The 26150-nt window shown below is 36.2% G+C and overlaps 1 protein-coding gene across 10 annotated transcripts in view; it reads right to left on the bottom strand.

The window, feature by feature from the left end:
- The window catches only part of PCCB (propionyl-CoA carboxylase subunit beta), a 90215-nt gene that overhangs the window by 54532 nt on the left and 9533 nt on the right, over window positions 1-26150 (bottom strand). For all 10 annotated transcript variants that reach the window (XR_013994846.1, XR_013994847.1, XR_013994848.1 and 7 more), the window contains exons 5-7: window positions 25048-25161; window positions 16068-16178; window positions 2148-2256 (exon numbers count right to left, since the gene is read on the bottom strand). Coding sequence is in view for 7 of the 10 variants with exons in the window: in XM_081071701.1 (XP_080927827.1) it covers window positions 2148-2256; window positions 16068-16178; window positions 25048-25161 (334 nt within the window). In the remaining 3 variants the exon portion in view is untranslated. The remainder of the gene's footprint in view (window positions 1-2147; window positions 2257-16067; window positions 16179-25047; window positions 25162-26150) is intronic.

The following is a 26150-nucleotide window of genomic DNA, read 5'->3' on the forward strand; positions in this document are numbered from 1 at the left end:
GGAAACAAAAACATATGTCCACACAGAAACTTGCACATGGATGCTCATAGCAGCATCTTCGTGAGGATGAAAACACGAAAACAATTAAGTGTTTAACTGATCAGTCAATGAACAAAATGTGATACATCCATACACCGAAATATTATCCAGCAATAACAAGGAATGAAGGGGCGGCCGGATGGCTCAGTTGGGTAGAACAACAGGGCTGCCGGTTCGATTCCCACATGGGCCAGTGAGCTGCGCCCTCCACAACTAGATTGAAGACAACAACTTGGAGCTGATGGGCCCTGGAGAAACACACTGTTCCCCAATATTCCCCAATAAATCTTTAAAAAAAATGGAATGAAGTAATGATTCATGCTCTTAACATGGATGAACCTTAAAAATATTATGCTAAGTAAAAGAAATCTGTCACAAAATACCACATATTGTGTATAATTTCATTTCTGTCTATTCCATATATCTTCAAAATAGACAAATCCATAGATACAGAAAGTAGATTAGTGATTGCCGGGAGCCAGAGTATTTTTGAGTAAATGGGAAGCAAATGCTAACAGGTAGAGGGTTTCTTTCTAGGGTGATGATAATGTTCTAAAATTGATTGTGGTGATAACTGAACAACTGGTGAATATAACAAAACCACTAAATTGAATACATATGTATACATGAATACACACACACACACACACACACACACACACACATACACACACGGCCTCAGGCTCATACAGAACACCAAATGCTGCCTTTAAAACTAAAACTATGCTGTAGAAGAAAATTTAATGTCACAGGCATTTACTTTAAGCCATCAAGGCTATAAACAAGAAGTATGCACCTATATTTGAGTATGTGTATATATATATATATATATATATATATATATATGTATATATATATATATACACACACACACACATATATATGTATGTATATGTATGTATATATATGTATAGTCACACCTATCTGCATGAAAAACTGCAAGGGTATAACCAAAAATTGAGTGGTGATTATCTGTGGGTGGTGGAATTCCTGGTGATTTTATTGCATATTTTCTAAATTGTCTACCACAAATATGTAATATTATTGAAATCTGAAAAAATAGCATATTTCATCAAATCTAAGACACCATCAAAACTCAACGTCATTTTATATTCCAGTAAGAAAGAAAAACTGTTGCCAATTAAGCCCTGAGACAAGACTGTGATGACAAGCTGTGTGGGAACTGACAATAAGTGTTCTGATTCTAAATGTGTACTGGAGATAAGAGTTGAATGGAGCTGATTGGTGAGGGAAAAAATGGGTCAAGGTTGATGGCAATCTACGGTGGGGGAGAAACAATTTTTGTGGGTGGGGGATCAAAAGCTCTCACTTCAAAAAAACAAAACATTTCATCAAACCTAAGACTTCACTGATAGTAAAAAGCATCTCTATTATATGTACACTAAGAAAGAAATGCTGACAGTTAAATGATGACCCAATGCATTAACCACAATATAATATTTCTCCTGGCTTCAGTTACACTGCTTGCTATGTGGCTGGCAGTCCTTTCACAGCTTGGTGTCTTTTTCCAAGAAAATATGGAATTCCAATTATTACTCTAACAACAAATGTCTTCACTAATAACAGATTTATGCCCTGCTCCCAATTCCATGCTTCTCAGTATAAACAGTAACTTTTTGTTTCAATGCCAAACCACCAAATAATCTTTATACAGTTTGAACTCAGCAAGTGTGGCACATAACCTCAAAGAGGTAAAGAGTTATGACCAAGTTCACGAACATGTGGGCCATGAACATCACATTACAACTGTACCTGGCCAACGGTGGTTGGTAAAACGCCATGACATATCCCAACACTGGGGTAAAAGAAAGTCACAACAAAATGTAATATTTTTTAAAGATTCAACTGTATATATAAAAATCATACTCTTATAGCCACCATTCCAGTTAGCTTTAAAATTTTAAAGAATATCAAAGCATTGTATTATTTTAACCATGTTTATTACTCTATCTGTAGTCAATATACCATACTAGTTTTCTCAAATTCTGCCAATTAAGTGATATTTATAGAAGACTGGCAGCATCCTCTTTGGCGATGCCCTCTCCTCAGTGTTTGAAAACAGTAAGGTAAGCCTCGAGGCCTCCCACCTGACATGGTGGTGTGGGTCTTGGCACCACCAAGCTCCTCCTGGGTAACGTCCTCATTGGTGACAGATTTCACAACATCAGGGCCAGTGATGAACAGGTAGGAGGTGTCCTGAAATCAGAGAATTCCAGAAGGATCAATTTCAGAGCACCAGAGCTAGATGGAACCTTAGGGTTCACACAGCTGAAAAAACAAAAAGAGAGAAGGTAGTGACATCATAGCAAAACCAGGTTAGGATGCAGCTCAAAGATGCTTACCCAAACTGAAGACCCATGTTTTCTCTACCTATTTTTAAAATCTTTGTTGCATGGTTCTATCTCAGCAAAATGACTTACTGTGTGGCTAACATTTCAGGGTCATTTCCGTGGCTCTTATGCAGAGCCTGCTGCGCAAGAAGCATTTTTCTAAGCACTTCACGGGACTATGTCACTAAAGCTAGGTACTAGTATTACCCCCATTTATGGGAAAACGGAGGCACTGTGATAATGTGCAGCGTGCCTAAAATGAATACATAACCAACCACCTTAGGTAAAGCCATCTGGAGACAATGGTAATCAATGCTTTAGTGTTTTCAGAGGGTGACAGGCTTTTAATTTTTAGTTTCTAATTTAGAGATAACAGACATATTGTAAAAAATTTTTAAATTTAAACAGAAGATACAGTGTAAGGTAAGTCAACATCCCAGCCCTTACTCCAGGCTTCCAATTTCCCTCCCCAAAGGCTACCACTATCAGTTTCTCTCTCCTTACAAAGTTATCCATGCATATATGAATATTAACATATATACATACTAGTATGTATTAATGCATATATGAACATTAATATATGTGTGTGTGAACATATGTGTGTGTATATATACATATACACATATATATGTATATATATATTTTCCTTATGTTCTTTCCAGCAGTGTCCTTAAAGCTCATTCCATATCAGTATAGGATATGTATCATAATTTAACTGTCACCTACTGATGGTCATCTAGGCTGTTTCCAGTATTTTGCTATAACAAGCAATTCTGCAATAAATATCTTACGACAATCATCTCTGTCAGCTCATTGGTCATGTTCGGTGCCCATTTTTCTATTGGATAGTTGCTTTTACACACTAAGGAAATTAGTCCTTAGATTATTATGTGTGTTTTAACCGTCTTTATTTTATGGCTCCTTCGTTTGGAATCTTGCTAGAAAGGTCTAGTTAGAAAGATCTTTCATCCCCTCTCTACACAAAGACTCATAAATGAATGTTCAGAAGAGCATTATTTCTTACAGTCAAAAACTGGAAACCCAATGTCCATCAACAGGTGAATCTCAAAATAATTATTCTAAATGAAAGCCATCCCTCACCCATAAAAAAGTATAAAAAAAAGAGTACATACTCTTTGTATGTCGTTTGTACATGCAAAATGTCATTTTGTATGATTCTGTTTATATATAACATTCTAGAAAATGCCAATTAACCTATTGTGGTAGAAAACAGATGAATGAACACCCTAACACAGGGATATGTGGTTAATTGTATATCAATTATATCTCAAAGTAGTAAAAAACTGTGGAAATGACAAAAGGCCAAGAATATCCCATACTACTTGAAGAACAAGGAGGGATAACTTGCTGTATCAGTTATCAACATTTGTCATAAAGCCAATGTAATTGAGATAGTATGGTACTGGCACAGGGATAAATAAACAAACCAATACAGCTCAGTGAAACACTCTTGATCTATGAACTAATTCATGATATATGAGTATGTGGCATTACAAAGCAGGAAAGGATGTTCTTTTCAATAGAAGGCTCTAGGTCAACTAAGAAAGTATCTTGAGACAAATGAAACTAGCCTGTTTCAAATTACGCATAAAAATCAATTTCAACTGGATTACAGGCGTAAACGTAAATGGCAAAATAATAAAGCTTTTAGAATATAGAAATTATCTTCATTACTTCAGGATAGGAAAAAGTTCTTCAAAAATTAAAACACACTACCCATAAAGTCTACATTTGACACTGGTTCTCATAGCAAAAGAGCACAGAAGACAGCTTAAAGGGACTCCCATTGGCTAAGTGAAGGGCAATCTGAGCATCAAAATAAATAATGATTGTAATGGATTATAAACCACTGAGTAACAGAGGAAATCCATGAACCCATATTAATAAATCAATGAAATAAACAAATGCCCAAGAAAGCAGGGCCCTTCCTTAGAGTACAATGCCTACTGATATAAAGAAAGTGGTAGAGTTGGAAAATTACAATTTTGTAAAGATTTTTTTCAGACAAGAATCATCAATCGATGCTAAATCTAGGAAAAAAGGTATAATGGGGAACAGCATAAAATGGTCTCAAAGTATCTCCCTAATGAGTATTTATCAGTTACAAAGGGAAAAAGAATAACTATACAATGCAGAAATTTGAAAATACAGTGAACAGTGATCAAATTGGTATCACCAAGGAGGGGAAGATGGACATCACTTGTTTCCAGATGTGATGATCTGAACAGGATACAGTATCACGTACGTAGTAGACAGGCTAGAATATGTAATCCAAATCTAATCCTGAGGAAACAGCAGATAAACTCAAACTGAGGAACAATCTATAAAATAACTCACTTTGCAGCCTGCAAAAATGCCACTCTCGTGACAAAAAAAGTATGAGAAATCATTCCAGATTAAAGGAGATTAATGTGCAATGAGAACTAAATGCAATATGTGATCCCAAAATGGATCCTGTACTAGAGAAAGAAAATGCCACAATGAACATTACCAGGACAACTAATCAAACTTGAATCTGGATGGTAGAATAAACAGAAGTATTGTATAAGATAGACTATATGTTAAGTATATGTAAAGCACATCTTAATAAATTTAAAAAGATTGAAATCATACAAACTACCTTCTCAAATCACAATGTAATGAAACTAAAAACAAACAGAAGGAAAACTGGAAACTTCGCAAATATGTGGAAATTAAACATCACACTCTTAAACAACCAATGGGTCAAAGACAAAATCAAGAGAAATTAGAAAATATCTTGAGACAAATGAAAATAAAAACACAACACACACAAACTTATGGGATGCAGCGAAAGCAGAGCTAACTGGGGAATTTATAGCTGTAAACACATTGGCAAATTAGAAAGGTCTCAAATAACCTAACTTTACACCTTAAGGAACTAAAAAAAGGAACAAGCTAAAGACAAAGCAGAAAGAAGGATAAAAATTTGAGCAGAGGGAGATTCAGATTTGCACCCACCTGCAGGCTTTGTAGGTGGAGGGCTCAACATAGGAGAGATGGTGCCTGTCTGCCAGCTGTGTGGGAGAAAGGCTCAACACAGACAATGGCTGTTGTCCCTCTAGCCCTTGCCCTACAGCCATACAATTCAGTTTCTCCCTGTATGTCTCTAGTGCCTTTCAAGCTGCTGTCCCCTCTGCTGGAACTCAGGATATCATGTACATCCCAACAAAGTCAACCCAATAAGCATCTGAAAAAAATATGCATTTCCAGTTCCAACTGATCCACTCAGAACAAACCTTAAGAAACAACTTGAAGGAACATCATAAACAAAGTGCTGAAAACTAGTAAAAAGGAGAATATTTTAAGAGCAGCAAGAGAACTAAGACTTGTTACATATAGAGGAACTCTGAAAACCAAAAGTCAGTGGAGCAACACCTTTAATGATAGGAACACCTTTATTGATAGTTTTTTTTCCTATCAACCTAAACCCTGTACCCAGTGAAAATATCTTTCAAAATTGAAGGCAAAATACAGATTATTTTTAGGCAAACAAAAGCTGAAAGAATTCATTGCCAGCAGACTTGCACCATGTTAAAGGAAGTTCTTCAAGCAGAAGGAAAATGATATAAGATGGAAGTTAGGATCTACATGAATAAATTTCGTTCACCGAAAATTATAAATATAGGTGTGAAAGAACTTTTTTCTCACTTTTATTCTCTTTAAAAAAATAATCTACTTAAAGCAAAAACAAATATGACGTATTGTGGCATTTAAAACAAAAGAAGTAAAATGCATGACAAAAAAGCCCAAAGAATAACAGGGAAAAATATAGTACTAGGAGAAAAATGAAATCTGTTGTAAGATTCTTACACTATGTACTATATACACTATATAGACATATACAAATACACTATTATAGTATTTGAAGGTAAACTATGATAAAGACATACATTAAATAAAAATTAAAATTTGAGCAGATATAAATGAAAGAGAAAAATAAATGAAACCAAAAGTTAGTTCTTCAAAAATATCAACAAAATCTTTAGCTAGATGAACTAAGAAAAAATTCAAATTACTAAAATCAGAAATGAAAATAGGAACATTACTACCAATTCTGTAATAATAAAAAGGATTATAAGAGTACTACAAATAATTATACACCAACAAATTGGATAACCTAGCTGAAATGGACAAATTCTTAGAAACACAATACAACCTACCAAGACTGAATCATGAAAAGATAGAAAATGTGAATAGATCTATACTTAGAGTAGGGAAATTGAATCAGTAATAAAAAACCTCCCAAAGAAAAGCCCCAAATCAAATGGCTTCCCCAGTGAATTCTACCAAACATTTCATTAAGGATTAGAGCCGATCCTTTTCAATCTTCCCCCCAAACTGAAGAAGAATAAACACTCCTTAACTCATTCTATTCTAAGTATGTATTGGAGACAGAGCTGAATGCGGCTGATGGGTGAGAGGAAAAAATGGGTCAATGTTGATGCCAACCTGAGATGGAGAAGGAATAATTTTTGTGGGCAGTGGGATCAAGAGCTCTCACGTAAAACAAAACAAAACAAAACAAAAAAACAACAGCAACTTTTTTTCCATCAAATCTAGACTTCAAGATGGACATTAGGATCTACATGAGTAAGTTTAAGCCCAGCATTACCTTTATACCAAAGTCAGATAAAGACACTACTAGAAAGCTACATTAATACCCCATAAAAATACTAAAGCAAAAATACTCAAAAAAATACTAGCAAACCTAATTCAAAAATATTTTAAAAGAATTATACAACAAGACCAAGTGCAATTTTTTCCTGAAATGAAAGGATGATGTAACACACAAATATCAACGTTATACACCACATTAAAGAATAAACGGGGGAAAACTGCATAATCATCTTAATTGATGAAGAAAAAGCATTTGACAAAAGTCAACAAACACCTTTTCATGATAAAAAAAAAAATACTCAGAAAACTAGAAACAACTTTGATATAATAAACGCTATATAAGAAAAACCCACAGTGAATATCGTACTCAATGGTGAAAGACTAAAAGCTTTTCTTCTACCATGTTTCCCCAAAAATAAGACCTAGCCAGACCATCAGCTCTAATGCGTCTTTTGGAGCAAAAATTAATATGACTTGGTCTTATTTTACTACAATATAAGACCCAGTCTTATTTTACTATAAGACCTGGCATAATATAATAAAATAAATAAAATATAAATATAATAAATATAATACATATAATATATATGTAAATATAATACCAGGTCTTACATTAATTTTTGCCCCAAAGACGCATTAGAGCTGATGGTCTTATTTTCAGGGAAACATGGTAAGATCAGGTACAAGGAAGGCAAGCATGTCTACTTTCACCATTTCTATTCAACATAGTACTGGAAGTCCAGCCAGAGCAATTAGACAAGAAAAGAAAAGGCACCCATATAGGAAAGGAAAAAGTAAAATTATCAGGTGACATTTTTATATTTGGAAAACTTTAAAGATTCCACAAAGAAGTTAGAACTAATAAACAAATTAAGCAAAGTTGCAAGATACAAAAAAAAATCAACACACAAAAATCAGCTTCATTTCTATACACGAACAATGAAAAATCCGAAAAGGAAATTATAGAAACAATTTCATTTACAATAGCTTCTAAATGAATAAATTCTTAGGAATAACTTACCCAAGGAGGCAAAAAATTTGCACAATGAAAATTATAAAACATAGCTGAAAGAAATTTAAAGACACAAATACATGGAAAGACATCTCCTGCTCCTGGATTGAAAGACTAAATAGTTAAGATGTCAACACTAATAAAAGCAATATACAAATTCAAAGTCAACCCTATCAAAATTCCAATGATTTTTTTCCCTCAGAAATAGAGGAAAAATTGATGTGGTATCTCAAGGGATTCTGTATAGCCAAAACAATCTTGAAATTAAAATAAAGTTGGAGGTCTCACTCTTCCTGATTTCAAAAGCTACAGAAATCAAAATAGTGTGGTACTGGCATAGAGGCAGACATATAGACCAATGAAACAGAATAGAGAGCCCCAAAATAAACCCTTACATAGGTGGTCAAACGGTTTTCAACAATGATACCTAGACCATCCAATAGGAAAAGGACAGTCTTTTCAACAAACGGTGCTCAGAAAACTGGATATCCACATGCGAAACAAAGGCGGACCTTATGTTACACCATATACAAAAATTAACTCAAAATGGATCAAAAGCCTAAACTGAGAGCTAAAATTTTAAAACTGAGGAAAACGGGGGAAATCTCATGACACTGGATTTGGCAAGACTTCTTGTATATGACAACAACAGAAAAATAAACAGGACTTCATCAAAATTAAAATCTTTTGTGCAAAGGATAGTATCAACAGAATGAACAGGCAGCCCATAGATGGTAGAAAAATATTTGTAAATCATGTATCGGGTAAGTGATTAATATCCAGAATATACAGAGAACTCATACACCTCAACAACAACAAAAAACCCAATTCAAAAATGAACAGAGAACATAGACATTTTTCCAAAGAAGATATACAAATGACCTGTAAGATATGAAAAGACGCTCAACAGCATTAATCATTAGGGAATATGAATGAAAATCGCAATCAGATACCACTTCGTACCTATTAGGATTGGCTACTAGTTTTTTTAAAAAGCAGAATAAAACAACTGTTGGCAATGATGGAGAGAATTTGGAACCCTTGTGCATTGCTAGTGGGAATATAAAATGATGCAGTCACTGTGAAAAACAGTATGATGCTTCCTCAAAAAAATAAAGAGAATTACCATATGACCCACTAATTCTCTTCCTCAGCGTATGCCCAAAAGGACTGAAAACAGATATTTAAACAGATACTTGTACACCAATGTTCACTGCAGCATTATTCACAATAGTTGAAAGTTGGAAACAACGCAAGTGTTCACCGACAGATGAATAGATACACAAAATGTGGTACATACAAATTATTAAGCAGCCTTAAAAAGAAAGGCGACTCTGAAACATGCTACAACATGGATGAAACTTGAAGACATTATGCTAACGGAAGTAAGCCAGTTACAGACATATATTGTATGATTCCACAAGTTTATAGACAGAAAAGGGCTGAGAGTGGGAGGGGAATGGAGAGTTAGTATCAGTTGGGGTAGATGAAAATGTTCTGGAAATGGTGGTAATGGTTGCACAAAAGTGTAAATGTACCTAATGCTGCAGAACTATGACTTAAAATTTATAACTTCAACCATTTTAATGTATATTTCACCAGTTTTTAAAAAAATATTGTATCAGTGTTAAACTTCTTGAAGTTAATAACTGGTATGTAAGAAAACATCCTAATTATTAAGAATTATACACTAAAGCGTTAAGGGGTTAAGGGACATGATATATATAATCCACTCTCAAATGGTTAAGAATTCTGTAAATTTGAAATTCCAAAATAAAAATATATTTTTAAAAACTATTCAAAGATAAGTAATAACAAGTATTGGAGAAAAAGGAACCCTCATGCACTGCTAGTAGGAATGCAAATTGGTACAGCTACTGTGGAAAACCGTATGGAGGTTCCTCAAAGAATTAAGAATAGGATTACCATACAACCCAGCAATCCCTCTTCTGGGTGTCTATCTGAAAAATTTAAAAACATTTATCTGTAAAGATATATGTACCCCTATGTTCATTGCAGCACTACTTACGGTGTCCAAAACACGGAAACAACCAAAGTGTCCTTTGATAGATGACTGGATAAAGACGATGTGGTACATATATACAATGGATTATGACTCAGCCATAAGAAAAGATGAAATACTGCCATTTGCGAAAAAATTCAATTCCCACATTTGCAACACTGCCATTTGCGACAAAGTTCAATTCCCACATGGACGGTGGGCTGCACCCCCTGTAACTAAAGATTGAAAACGGCAACTGGACATGGAGCTGAGCTGCGCCCTCCACAGCTCGATTGAAGGACAATGACTTGGAGCTGATGGGCCCTGGAGAAACACACTGTTCCCCAACATTCCCCAATAAAAAAATTTTTCAAAAAAAGATGAACTCCTGAAACTTTATGTAACTTTACTATCAATTGTCACCACAATAAACTTAAAAAAAAAAAGAATTCTGTAATAATCCAGGTAGGGTGCTTGAATCAAAGTGGTAGCAGTTGAAGTAAATTAGTAAGCACATAGCTATTTGATTATATTTTAGATTATACCCTAAAGTAGAGCAAATATAATTTCTGACTGATTGAACTTGGGATGTGACAGAAAAAGCTGAGTCAAAATAATGTCAATGTTTTTGACCTGAGCCACTGGAAGGCTGGACTTGCCACTTAACTTAGGGAAGACTGTAGGAGAGCACTGTGGGAGGGCCTTGTTAGAAATCAAATCCTATCAAGTTTGAGGTGCCCATTATAATACAAATGGAAATGATGGTAGGCAACCTAATGTGTAGTAATTCTCAAGTTCAGGAGAGTCTTCCATCCTGAAGAAACAGACTTAAGAGTTGTCAGCACATAGACGGATTTTATCATGTTTCCTCAAAAATAAGACTAGGTCTTATATTAAGGTGTGTTCCAAAAGACGCATTAGGGCTTATGTTCAGGGGATGTCATCCAGAAAAATCTCGCCAGGGCTTATTTTCCAGTTCAGTCCTATTTTTGGGGAAACACAGTCAAATCTTGAGACCAGATAAGATCACCAAGTAAATAAGAGAAGAGCTAGAAGAAGAAAACCAAGACAGTACGTGTCATGCAGGGTCTCTGCTCCTGCTCCCGCTCTCAGCAGGTAGACATAGAGTATGGTGAGGCCGAAAAGGAACACCAATGGAGTCATGGATAGTAGGTTCATACCACTATATTCTCGCTGGCGGCTGGGTTGGAGATACAGGAAGCAAGAGCCCATAATCCGCAGTGTGCTGTCCGCTTCTCTGCCAACCAACCCCCTTGTCAGCGTAGCCACGGCAATTATGTTAGTGGCTAATGGCCAATCAGCCACAGCGGATGGCCATCTGATTACAGCTGATGGCCACCTCATAAGAGAACCAGCACCTTTCCACGTGAGGCCGAGAGCCTAGAAACTGTTCTCTGGGACGCTGTCCCTACAGTATATGGTACCCTGATGTTTCAAAGAGGAAGGAGTGATCAGCTAGGTCAAATGCTGCTGAAAGATCAAGTAAGATAAAGACTGAGAAATGTCAACTGGTATTAGTGATGCAGGAATCGTTGGTGTCTTTGATACCTAAACTGATATAACTAGTGACCCTGAACAGAACACTAGTCTTTTCATCATAAACTAAATGTCAGAGTATACTTAGATCTATTTCTCAATTATGTTCTGTTCCCCTGAACTTTCTATTTATTTACAAGTCCATTAAACAGCTTTAGTTATTTTAGCTTTATAACATATTATTGTTACTTGGCAGGGCTAGCCCTTCATTACACTTCTTTCATGGAATATCTATCCTTGTATAGTGTTTCCCACCATAATTACCTTGTCTAGTCCTTTAAAAAAGAATCTGTTAGCATTTTTATTGCATTCTATTTAAACACACGAAAGATTTAAAACTTAGAATGATTTAAAACTTAGAATGATAAGGCTTGATGATTAGTTGCAGAGAACAAGAGAGAGGAGTTGGGACCAACATGTAGTTATTAACTAAAGTTACCAAGCGGAAGATGCAATGGCTTAGGATAAAAACACAGAATTAAAAAAGAAAGCATACAAAAAAAAAAAGAAAAATCAGTTGCATTTATATACACTAATAACAAAATATGTGAAAAAGAAATAAAATCCACCCATTCACAATAGCATCAAACACAACAAAATACTTAGGAATAAATTTAACCACAGAGGTGAAAAATCTGTACACTGAATACTATAAGACTGATGAAAGACACTGAAGAAGAAACAAATAAATGGGATGAGATCTCAGGTTCATGGGTTAAGAATTAATATTGCTAAATGACCATCCTACCTAAAGCCATCTATAAATTCAGTGCAATGGCATTTTTGACAGAAATAGAAAAAAACCATCTATAAAATTTGTATGGAACCACAAAAGACACCCAATAGCGAAAGCAATCCTGAGAAAGAAGAAAAAGCTGGAGATACCACTTTTTTTTTTTTTTGAGACACCACATTTTGATTTCAAACTATACTACAAAGCTATAGTAATCAAAGCAGTATGGTTCTGGCATAAAAACAGACACACAGACCAATGGAACAGAAATAGCCCAGAAATCAAGAACCCAGAAATAAACCCTCACATGTCCAGTCAGCTGACATTTGACAAGAGAGCCAAAAATACTCAACGGGAAAAGTAAGTCTCTTCAATAAGTCATGCTGGGAAAACTGGATAACCAGCGGAAGAATGAAATGGGACTCCTATCTTCCACCACTCAGAAAAATTAACTCAAAATGATTAAAGACTTAAATACCGGAAACCGGAAAACTCCTAGAAGAAAACACAGGGGAAGTACTCCTTGACACTGGTCTTGGCAACAACTTTATGGATATGATACCGAAAGCACAAGCAACAAAAGCAAAAAATTAGTAAGTTGGACTACATGAAACTAAAAGGTTCTGCACAGCAAAAGAAATAACCAACAATATGAAAAGGCAACTTACCAAATGAGAGAAAATATCTGCAAATCATGTATCTGATAAGGGGTTAATATCCAAAATATTTAAAGAACTCAAACAACTCAATAGCAAAAAAAACCCCAAAAGATCCAATTAAAAAATGGGCAGAAGATGTGAATAGACAATTTTTCCAAAGAAAACATAGAAATGGCTAACAGGTACATGAAAAGATGTTCAACATTACTCATCATCCGGGAAATGCAAAGCAAAACCACAATGAGGTTACACAATCACCTTACAACCACAATCACCTTACAACTGCTATTTCTTATCTTTTTGATTATAGCAATTCTAACAAGTGTTGGCAAAAATGTGAAGAAAAGGGAACCCTTGTGCACTACTGGTAGGAATGTAAACTGATTCAGTCACTATGGAAAACAGTATGAAGGTTCCCCCAAAAATTAAAAATAGAACTACCATATGATCCTGCAATCCCATTTCTGTGTATATATCCAAAGGAAATGGAATCAGGACCTCAAAGAGATATCTGCACTCCCATGTTCATTGCAGCATTATTATTCACAATAGCTAAGATATGGAAAAACCTAAGTATCCCTCAGTAGATGAATAAAGAAAATGTAACATACATACAAACACACACACACACACACACCCACACTCACACAGAATTATTATTCCATTAGACATCCATAGCCATATGGATAAAGAAAATGTGGCACATACATATATACACATACAGTGGAATATTATTCAGCCATGAGAAAAAAGGAAATCCTGCCATTTGTGAAAACACAAATGGACCATAAGGGCATTTCACTAAGTGAAATAAGTCAGAAGAAGACAAATAATGTATGATCTCACTTATGTGTGGAATCTTTAAAAGTTGAACTCATAGAAACAGAGTCAAATGGTGGCTATCAGGGACAGGGGGTTGTGAGAAATAGGGAGTTATTGGTCAAAGGGTTCAAATTTCCAGTAATGAGATGAGTAAGTTCCAAAGATCTAATGTACAGCATGTTGATTGATTATAGTTAACAATACTGTATTATATACTCGAAGTTGTTAAAGAGAGTAGATTTTAAATGTGTTTGCCACAAAAAAGAAATGGTAACTATGAGTTGATGAAGGAGTTAGCTAACTAATCTACATGCTAATCATTTTGCAATATACAACTACATCAAATCAACATGTTGTACACCTTAAACTTACACAATGCTATATGTTAAGTATATATCAATAAAGCTGGAAAAAAACTAAAAATACTAGAAAGCAGTTTAGATTGAACGCCTGTATCTAGAGTAAAATAGGGTGAAATGGCAATGGAAACTAAGACGGTAGGGCCAGAGATGTGAGAGGAAAAGTCAGAGATGCCCATGTGTGGCATCATGGAAGCCAAAGGAAAGAATGTTGCTGAAAGATTGAAGAAAATGAGAGTTGAAGAGCATGTATATTGATACTGATGTCACTGATGACCTTAAAAAATAGGTTTAGTGGACTGAGGGGACAGAGTTGAAGTGAAATGTGTTAAGAAGAGGGTGGGAAGATAGAAATAGGGCAATAGCCACAGGGAGATGCAGACTAGGGAAGGGCCTTTGTCGTTTTGAAGATAGGAAAGACCCGAACATGGGTAAGTTCTGATGGGAGGATGCAGTACCAAAGGAGAGACTGAAAATAGTATACAAAAGAGAACTGAGAGGATATGGCTACTGAAAAGGTGGAAGAGTTATGTTCAGCATGTGCACATATGTAGAAAGAGGTGAAAGAATGGCCACAGCAGAGGCATTGATACCACACCTCCATTCCTACCAGGCATGGAGGAGAAGACTGGCGAGCACCAGGGAGGTATGGTATATATAGATTCAGTAGGCAGAGTTCAGAGAATTCTGCTTTGTTCAGGGAGTAAGATGTGGTCATCTTAATCTTTAAAACCCACTCCTGTTGTTAAGCATTTAGGTTGCTTTCAATCTGTTACTAACAGAGAGTTGGATCAAAGAGTAAGCACTTCTCTAAGCCGTTGAATTCCTATTGCCGAACTACCTTTGAGAAAAAAGGGTTTCCTATTTACACTGTTCTCCTCATATTGGATGACTACCGTGTTTCCCCGAAAATAAGACCTAGCCAGACAAACCAACTCTAATGCGTCTTTTGGAGTAAAAATTAATGTAAGACCAAGTCTTATTTTACTATAATATAAGACCGGGTCTATAATATAATATAAATATAATACCAAGTATAATATAACACCAGGTCTTACATTAATTTTTGCTCCAAAAGACGCATTAGAGCTGATTGTCTGGCTAGGTCTTATTTTCGGGGAAACATGGTATCTACTCTCTACCCTTTCCCCCTGTTTTTCTGTCTTGGCATTTATTGCTCATCATTGTTAAAAATATTTTGAGAGGAAAAGACTGATTTTTTTTAAAAGGTATCAGGTTAAAGGTAATTACCCATGTACAAGTTCAAGTAGGTTTCATTTAAAAATCATTTTTTAAAGATTTTTACTAAAAATATAGCTAACATATAACATTATCAGATTCAGGTGTACACCACAGTTGTTCTAAAAATCATTTTAAAATACCATGCCTTCAAATCATGTAATAAAGATACCCACCTTTCAAAATGAAGTTGGAAATCAGATTTACCGTTACCATTATAGACAAAATTGTAATAAAACGGCAAACAGCCAAAGATATACACCTGGGACATAAGAAACAATTATCCAAAAAAGAAAATTATAGAAGTCTTCCATGAGAAACTTTTTAAATAGGATTCAGTAAACAATAATCTGTCTGGGCAGAGGACAGGATTCTTTACTTGAGAATCATTTGCAATTCAGATCAACAAGTAAAATCACCCACCAATGAAGTACACAAGCACATTCTGCCACTGTACCCCCACGAACTACAGATTTCATGCCAAAACCTTCTCTTCACTAAGACCTTATCATCACTAAGCTGAAAGTCAATGAGAAGGCAGATAACAGCCCAGATCTGGGTCAGGAATTATTTTTATTGTAGGTGAGGTATTACACAACTCTCAAAGGGCAAGAGAAACAGTCTTTCTTTCTTACCTTTACCATGAACGTGAAGTCTGTTAGGGCCGGGGAGTAGACAGCCCCACCAGCACACGGGCCCATGATCAGAGAAATCTGAGGGATGACTCCGGATGCCATGACATTCCTCTGCCAAAAGAGAAAGGTAAAGGTATCTGGTTACACAGGTGTTCAAGGCATTATCTGTAGAAAGCTAAAGCCAACAATAAAATTACATTTGGCTTTTACTAACAGAAATTCTAACCTGGAGGCAAGAGAAATTGCCAACCTGGTGGGATGGTTGGCATAATACTTTCTGGGGCAAATACCCTCTCTCCTCTCCCTTCCTTGGCAGTAGTCTCCCAAAACTTCCACCAGTACATGAGCTCATGGAGAACCCCACTACTCTCACCCCAGCTCCAAATACACTTCAGGCCTAGCACCCATCTGCACAAAGCTGTCTGAAAGAATGAAAATCTTAGGCAAAATATACAGGGCCAACACTTATGCTGGAGCCATGACCTCTATTTGCTGCCCCTTCACAGCAGTTACATGGCAAGGCTAAGAGACAGATGCTGGTTTTCTCTGAGACTTCAACGTCTGCCCACTCCTCGACAGGGCATATGGGGAAAAGGTCAGTAGCAGGAGCCAGAAAGGCTCCAGGAAGACCAAAGTGTTGTGAAGAAACAAGCCTCAGTATGTCTGCTGGGAAAGGCAAGATAAGGAAGGGCCCAATGACTCTTTGCCCAAGCCAACTTCTTCCTTCCCGCAACCCCCATCAGCTTAAAAGAAGGTCCACTTTCAGCCCTGCCTTGGCTCCGGGCCCAATTTCTATGAATTATAGGACATAGCTCAGAACAGTACAAAAAAGCCACCTATAGAGAGAGGATTCCAGGAAGATGGTGCAGTCGGAAGCACCAGGAATCTGTCTCTCCACCTAGAAAACAACTGCACTGGCAGAATCTGTCTGATTATATAACTTTTTGGAACTCTGTTGAGTCTATTGAAGGATTGCAACCTGCAGGGGAAATTAAGAGAGTAAATTGTAATTAACTTCGGTCAATTTCAACTCAGCACAATAGCAGCTACCCATTCCCCACTCCCAACCATAAGGCATGGACCTGTACATGTGTCCGAGGAGCAGTTTACATAGAGCTTTCAGGAGCCAGGACAGGCAAATGGGACCCTGTCCTCCAAATATCAGGGGCCTGTGTTCTGATCTTTGATTTCTGATTCTGACCTCAGAGGTGCAGTTAGGGAGGTGGGTGTCCATTGTTACACTGTTGCAAGCCCCTCCCCCGCCAGCTCAACATCACTAATCATTAGGGAAATGCATATCAAACCTAGAATGAGACACCACATTATGTGCATTAGGATGGCTACTATAAAAAAAAAACAACAGAAAACAAGTAGGTGAGGATGTGCAGAAATTAGAACCCTTGTGCACCATTAGTGGGAATGTAAAATGGCATAGCCACTGTGGAAAACAGTATGGGGGTTTCTCAAATTTTTAAAAATAGAATTATCACGATCCAGAAATTCTACTTCTGGAGATATACTGAAAGAATGTAAAGTCAGATTTCAAAGAGATATTTGTATACCCGTGTTCACAGCAATATTACAATAGCTAAAATGTGGAAATAATCCAAACAATGGAAGAATGGATAAAAAAAATATAGTATGCACATACAATAGAATATTTTTCAGCCTTAAAAAGGAAGGAATCCTATCACATGCTACAACATGGATGAACCATGAAGACATATGCAAAGTTTAATAAGCCAGTCACAAAAAGAAATACTGTATATGAGGTATTTAGTCATACAGACAGAAAGTAGAATGGTGGTTGACGGGTTGGGGGAGGATATAATGAGGAGTAATGGTTTAGTAGGTATAGTGTTTCAGTTCATAAGATGAAAAGTCATGGACATCAACAGTGATGATGGTTGCACAACATTATGAATGTATTTAAACCACTGAACCACACATTTAAAAATGGTTAACTTGGTAAATTTTATATGTATTTTACTACAATAAAAATAAAGCTGAAAAAAAGTTGTCCATATTCTGTAAAAAATATCAAGATGGCTGGGTGGACTTCCACCTATGGCCGAGTGAAGAGTTCAAAATACTCTCTCCCTAAAAGCCACTATAAAACTGGACAAAATTGTCAAATACAAACATTTCACGGCTCTGGAATAGGACCAAACAGTAACAAATTTAAAAGTGTTTATCAATGAAAAACTGCTAAATTTGAAATACAAATAGTGGGAGTCTATGACATTTTTAACTAAGGCTGCTACTATTGCCCACAACAGCTAAAGATGTCCATCAGGGTGAAAAAAAATATCACCAGACAGTAATTCAAATCCGTAAGAAGCAGGTAAGAGCACTAAAATTGGTAAATATGTGAATAAATATATAATACTGTGTAAACATAGTTCTCTTTTCTAAATACTTGACAATTTCAGATACGTTTGTATAAAGCAATTAATTCTAACACTTTTTTGTTGGGTTTATAAGGTATATTAACATATAAGGTATATTAAAAATAACAGCACAAAGAAAGGCAGATAAAATGGAGTTATAGTGGGCCTAAGTTCCTATGTTTTATCAGAATTAAGTCAGTATTAATTTGAAGTAGATTCTGACATATAAAAATATACACTGTAACCCTAGAAAAACTACTTTAAAAACTTGAAAATAGAATTTTTAAAAAGTCAAAGAAATTAGTCTATTGTGCTTAACATGAAAGAGTTGAATGACGTCATGAAGATAATATAACAGGAAGCTCTAAGAATCCATCTCTCCACCAAAACAACTATTGAGCTAGCAGGAACTGTCTGAAGCAACTATTTTGGAACTCTGGAGACTAATGGAACACTTGTAGCACCCAGGAAATAACAGCAAGTAAACTTTATTCAATTTCCGCATTTAGCATAGCCGCTATCATCCCTCACCCTGTAACCCTGTGTCAGGCAGCCATGGGGATTGGCAGCCCATGTTTCTAAGGTTAGCGGGTGTCAGCATAGGCAATAACCCAAATTTTTGGATTATATGTTTTGATTACTGATCATAGCTTTTGATCACTGAGGGACCTGCACAGAGGCAGGCCATTGTTTTAACCCTGACAGGCTCGAGCAGCTTCGCAGCTAAAAGGAGATTTAAGGAGACAGTTCTTCTGGGAGCCAGACACTTAAGGAAATGTGTCAGGTCACTGGTTGACTGCATTGACAATGGAACTAAAATTTCAGTGACCACACTCAACATGGAACACATTTTACAAAAAATAGCTTGGAAAAGTCACAAATGGCCAGATCCCAGACCCAACAAACAAAAATCAGCAATCTCTGAGGAATGGGACAATTAGATTTCCAACATTACCTAACATAATACTCAAAATTCCCAGTACTCAACAAAAATAATTACCAAACACAACACACAAAGAAACCGGCTAACATGGCTCAACAACAGGGAAAAAGAGAATTTCACAGAAACCATACCTGACGAAACCTAGACACTGGAATTCTTAGTCAAAGATATTATATTAACTGTCATATATATTAAATGAACTAAAGGAAATCATGGGGAAGGAAGGGAATAAAGAAAACCAGGAAAAAACTGAACAAGATGAGAATGCCAATAAAGTGATAGAAATTATAAAAAGAAACTAAGTAGAAATTCTAGAGTTAAAAAGTACAATAGCTAAAATGAAAAGCTCACAAGAGGGGTTCAAGAACAGATTTCAGCAAGCAGTAGAAAGATTCAAAGAACTTGAAGATAATTGAAACCATCCAGTGTCAGGAAAACTACAAAAAATAAAAATAAAAAAGGAAGAAAAATAAACGGAGCCTGATGGACCTGAAGGAAAGCTTCAAATGCACTAACATACACATTATAGGAAACTTAGAAGAAGAAAGAGATAGATAAAATATTTGAAAAAATAATGGCCGAAAACTTCCCAGATTTGATTAAAGATGTGAATATACAGATCCAAGAAATCTCAATGAACTCCACACAGGATGAATTCAGAGATCCACAAAGAGGCACATTATTGTCAAACTGCTAAAACCCAAACACAAGCAGAAAAAGTTGAAAGCAGCAAGACAGAAGCAACTCGTCACATACAAGAGAACCTCAATAAAATTAGCAACTTATTTCTCATCAGAACCTACAAAGGCCAAAAGGCAATGGGGATATTTATAGTCTTGAAAGAAAAACTGTCAAATACATCCAGAAGAACTAGAAAACCTGATAAACGTATAACAAAGAAAGATTGAATTGGTAAACAAAACAACTTACAAAGAAAAGCCAAGGCCCAGACTGCTTCACTTGATGAATTTTACTGAACATTTAAAGAATTAATGTCAATCCTATGTAAGTTCTTCCCAAAAAATTGAAGAGGAAACACTTCCAAGTCATTCCATGAAGCTATAATTAGGACACCAAAACCAGAAAAAAAAACAAGACTCAATAAAGCTGACGGGAAAAAATTCACATCAGCAAAACAAAAAAAATACATCACAAGGTAACTGCAGACAAATATCTCTTATTAATACAGACTCAATAATACTCAACAAAATACTAGCAAACAAAACCCTGCAACTTATAAAAAGGATAACACACCATGACCAAGTTGGATTTATCACAGGAATACAAAGTTGGTTTAATGTTGAAAAATCAATTAATGTAATACACCATAACAATAGAATAAAGGACAAAAAGACAAAAAACATTATTATCTTATTTATACAGAAAGGCCTTTGACAAAATTAAACACCCCTTCGTGATTAAAAAAAACACTCAACAAACAAAAAGTAGAAGGGAACTTCCTCAACTTGATAAAGGGCATCTTAAAAAAAAAAAAAAAAAAAAAAAAAAAAAAAAAACCTCAGCATCTGGCCGGCCCGGTGGCTCAGGCGGTCGGAGCTCCGTGCTCCTAACTCCGAAGGCTGCCGGTTCGATTCCCACATAGGCCAGTGGGCTCTCAACCACAAGGCTGCCAGTTCAATTCCTCGAGTCCCACAAGGGATGGTGGGCAGGGCCCCCTGCAACTAAAATTGAACATGGCACCTTGAGCTGAGCTGCAGCTGAGCTCCCAGATGGCTCAGTTGGTTGGAGCACGTCCTCTCAACCACAAGGTTGCCGTTCGACTCCCGCAAAGGATGGTGGGCTGCGCTCCCCTGCAACTAGTAACAGCAACTGCACCTGGAGCTGAGCTGCACCGTCCACGACTAAGACTGAAAGGACAACAACTTGACTTGGAAAAAAAAAAAAAGTCCTGGAAGTACACACTGTTCCCCAATAAAGCCCTGTTCTCCTACCCCAATAAAAATCTTAAAAAGAAAAAACAACCTCTTACAACTAAAATCCAATTACAAAATGAGCAAAAGATCTGAATTAAACATTTCAGCAAAGAAGATATACAAATGACAAACATGTACAAGAAAACATGTTCAACATGATTAGGAAGCAGAGAAATGCAAATTAAAACCACAGTGAGATACCACTAAAATAACTATGATGAAAAAGACTGACAATACTAAGTGTTAGCAAGGCTGTAGAGAACCTGAAACCCTCAGTACGTTGCTTGCGATAATGTAAAATGGTACAATCATTTTGGAAAAAAAATTGGCAATTTCTTAAAACTTGTTAAGACCCAACTCTTATAAGATACCTACTCTTAGCTATCTATCCAAGGGTTATGAAAACATATCCACACAAAAAGTTGTAAACAAATATTCATAGCAGCACTTTTTTTTTGTTTCAAGAGTATCATTATTGCATTGTATAAATTTGTAATTACATATTCTTGAACAATATTGATGTGCAGATATGGTTATAATGCAACTGTCCATAGAAAGCTAGTGTGTCTCCTCCCTAGTGCTGATAACACATTATTCTACCTTGCCATCTACCCATCCCCAAACCCCTTTTAATATTTAGTTTATACTATTTGATCCTGGCTTTATTGTTTATACCATCAACTCGAGGTTCTCTTCTTGTAAGCTTGTCCAGTGACTTACAACACATTCTTTATTTTGCTTTTTTTTCCTACCTGACCAGTTCTAGTTAGATAATCTGCTGATAGATCCCTGCCATTCCCTAACGTAACTCTGCCATAATCAATTCAATTTTTTGCCTAGTATAACGTTTGTTCCTGCTCCCTTTTGCATATAAGTTTTCATTTTGTACTGTTCCTTGGAACTCCTTTTTTTCTACTAGTAAATGCTATCAAATATTTTTTATTCCTCTTCACCTTTTCCAACCGCCCTCCCATCCCTCAACCCCCTCAGGCAACCATCAGTTTGTTCTGTTTCTATGAGTCTGTTTTATTTTGTTTGTTCATTTGTTTTGTTTTTTTAGATTCCACATATAAGTGAAATCATACAGTATTTGTCTTTCTCTGATTTACTTCTTTTAGCATAATAACCTCTAGGTCCATCCATGTTGTCGCAAATGGCAACATTTCATTCTTGATTGCTGAGTAATACTCCATTGCATATATACGTATATATACACCATATCTTCTATATCCATTCATCTATTGATGAACACCTAGAGCACTTCCTTACCTCGACTACTGTAAATAATGCTACAATGAACATTGGGGTACATATTTTTTTTGAATTAGTGTTTGTTTTCTTCAGATTAACACCCAGAAGTGGAATTGCTGGGTCATATGGTAGTTCTCTTTTTAATTTTTTGAGGAATCTCCATACCGTTTTTCCATAGTGGCTGCACCAATTTACAATCCCACCAACAGTGCCTAAGGGTTCCCTCTTCTCCACATCCTTGTCAACATTTGCTGATTTTTTTAATTGCCATTCTGACAGGTGTGAAGTGGTATCTCATTATGATTTTTATTTACATTTCCCTGATGATTATTATATCCATATATTATATTATTTAGCAATAAAAAGGAATGAATCACTAATACACAGTACAATATGACTGAACCTCAACAAATATTATGCTAAGTGAAGAGTCAGCTGCAAAAACTAGAGACAGAAAGCTGATCAGTAATTGGCTAGGGCTGGGCAGGAATTCACTGCAAAAAGGCAGGAGGGATCTTTTTGGAAGGAAAGGTTCTGCAACTGGATTGTGGTGATGGTTGCACAACTATAAATGTATTAAAAATCACTGAGCGATACAATGATAGATTTTTACAATGATAGATTTTGTGGTTTGTAAACTATACCTCAATAAAATTGCTTTTAAAAATGTCAAGGCCATGGAGAACAAAAAAGACAACAACAACAAAAAACTGAGTAACTGCTCCAGATTAAAAGAGTTTAAAAAGACAGGACAACTAAAGGCAGTACTTACCCCTGGATCGGATCCTAGCGCTGGGGGGCAGGGAGAACAGCTATAGAGGGCTTTATTAGGATCATTTGATGAAATCAGAATAAGGGCCATGAATAAGAATAATATTGATGAATCAATGTTAAGTTTTCTTATTTTTATTACTGTACCCTGATTATGTGAGAGAATATCCTTGCTCTTAGGAAACACACAATGAAGGATTTAAGAGATAAAGGAGGCATAATCTCCAATTTACTATTAAATTTACCCCAATTTACTCTCAAAAAAATATGCAAATATGTACATATGGAGAGAGAATGATACAACAAATGGGTAAAATGTAAACAATAGGTAAATCTGGGTAACAACGGGTAAATCTGGGTAACAAACATATGCGAGTTCCTTGTACTATTTTTATACTTTTCTATGAAGTTTGAAATTACATCAAAATAGTTAAAAAATAAAAAATAACAATATAGGCAGGAGGAAGTGGGTGGGGGTGTAGACATGACAAGCAAAATCAGCAAGCAATTAAATAATGCAGAGCTTAAAGCCTATCCCTTGAAAACAAAACCCAACTGCCCAGCCTATACTCATAAAGATGTGTTAGACTAGATGTTCTAAAATCTTGAGAAACTCTAAAATATGATGGCTTACTGCCACTTCTCTTAGGGCCACTCTTTCTTTCCTTCGTTTCTACACAGGCAGGACTTCCAGGCTAGGGGCCAACATAGACCTTTCAGGCTTAAACTGTTCTAGCCAAAGTCACCCAAAAAACTAATTCTCCCCAGTGGCTTATCCCTGGAGCTCAAGTTTAAAGAGTAAAAAGTAGGTTTAAGATCTACAAAGTGGCTTCTCAACTAACATGAGTGCTCCTACAACTAGAGTATCTAACAAAGTAAACACACATTTTTCTGACTGATCATCAAGGGCAGTAGCAAAGGATAAAAACCCTCATAAACCTGCAGGCCAGAAGATGGCAACAACAGCTGCCCTGATTATAAACAATGTCTGCCTGTCTCTTTCCTTCCTTCTCCCTCTTTCCTCCCCTCTCTGGAAATGCTGATCTGTCCCTTTTCTCGAGTTTCCATCTGGCAGTATCTCTCTCCTTTACCCCAATCTCCATTATTGTATTTCTCACAACATACTTCCTACTTCAAAAAATACATTTAATTTACTTTTGTGTTTTTCATTTCTCTTTAATTTTAGTCTGTAAGTAAACAGAAAGATATCTGAAAAAATGTTCACCAATGTTTCTGAATGGTAGGATTTGGGGTGATTTCTTTTTGGTAATAAACTTGAACTTTGTATAATTATCTTTTGTGTTTTAGCCACAAAATAAAAATAAAAAGCAATACATTTTTTAAAAATTCCTAATTCTAGCAAATCAGTTCATTTTAACCTTTTATATTCCCTTCCCCTACTTTTGAGAAAAAAGAAAAATGTTTAAGCAACTTTCCTTGATGAATGATCTTTTATTGTTTTCCCCTATGAGTGGCCCTCTATGAGAAAAAAAAAAAAAACCCTCTCCACCTACTCTCTCTAGCTTTTCATCCACCCTTCAAGCCATTCCCGGTGACACAGAAAGGAGACACAGAACAGACACAATGGGGCAGAGAACAATGACAGATGGGAAAGCTCTGACAAGGACAAAGCTTAGAGAACTAAGGTCTGTACTTTTTTACTCTCTAGTCTCTATTGACCAGTTTCTCACCAGGAAGATGTCTGCATAACCAGCCAGAGATTCTACTCCCTCTTGAATCCGTGCTCCCCCGGAGTCATTCAGTCCAATCACTGGAGCCCCCACCGTCATGGCTTGGTCCATGATCTGGGACAGCAGAGAAATTTTTAGTGAGACAACTAATCCTGTTATCAAAAACAGCACTTACAAAGCAGCACAGTGTTTTCTGGAAAATGTTCTGAGTGCACCTTTTACAACAGGAGTAATACTGGCTTCATTCCTCATGATGATTGAGAACAAGACATTTAAAGGGATAATTAAAGCCCCTCCCCCAACATCCAAGAGCCAAAGCACTCCTCATTAGCAGGGGATAAGACTGCTCATGGCAATCATGTCTAGAGCCACAGGCCCAGGCTATCCAGTCATATACCACATAAGGACATTTCCGTCAACAATGGACCAATATATGATAGTGGTCCCGTAACATTATAATGGAGCTGAAAAATTCCTATTGCTTAGTGATGTCATAAAGTGGTAGCACAACACAAACTCACATCAGATTTGTGTATAATGTAAACAAATCTGTGCTGCTAATCATACTTGTAAAAGTATAGCACATATAGTACATAATCCTTGATAATGAACAACTATGTCCCTGGTGTATGTATTTACTATACTATACTTTTTATTGTTATTTTAGCATGTACTCTTTCCACTTACTACAAGTTTGCTGTAAAACAGTATGTTGTTACACCAACAGCAGCCTCATACATCCTGTCCTTACTGCATCTCTTCATTGCATCATTTTCTCTTGTGCTTAATTTAATCTCGTGTTGTTTTGTACAGTAACCTGCTGTGCAGGCTTGTAGCCTAGGAGGGATAGGCTCTACCATACAGCCTAGGTATGTAGTAGGCTCTAGCATAGAGGTTTGTGTAAGTGTACTCTGATGTTTGTACAACAACGAGATCGCCTAATGATGCACTTCTCAAAAGTATCTCCATCATTAAGTGGCATATGACTGTAGTATTTTTCAGCAGCCAGTTCTGTTCCTGGTTATTGTTTTGAAAGAACTAATAGTCGATAGAATGGCAAAGAAGTACTTTCATGAAAGTAATTGTGGACCCATCTGTTAAAC

The sequence above is a fragment of the Rhinolophus hipposideros genome, assembly GCF_964194185.1.
Source record: "Rhinolophus hipposideros genome assembly, chromosome: 14".
Classification (NCBI taxonomy): Eukaryota; Metazoa; Chordata; class Mammalia; order Chiroptera; family Rhinolophidae; genus Rhinolophus; species Rhinolophus hipposideros.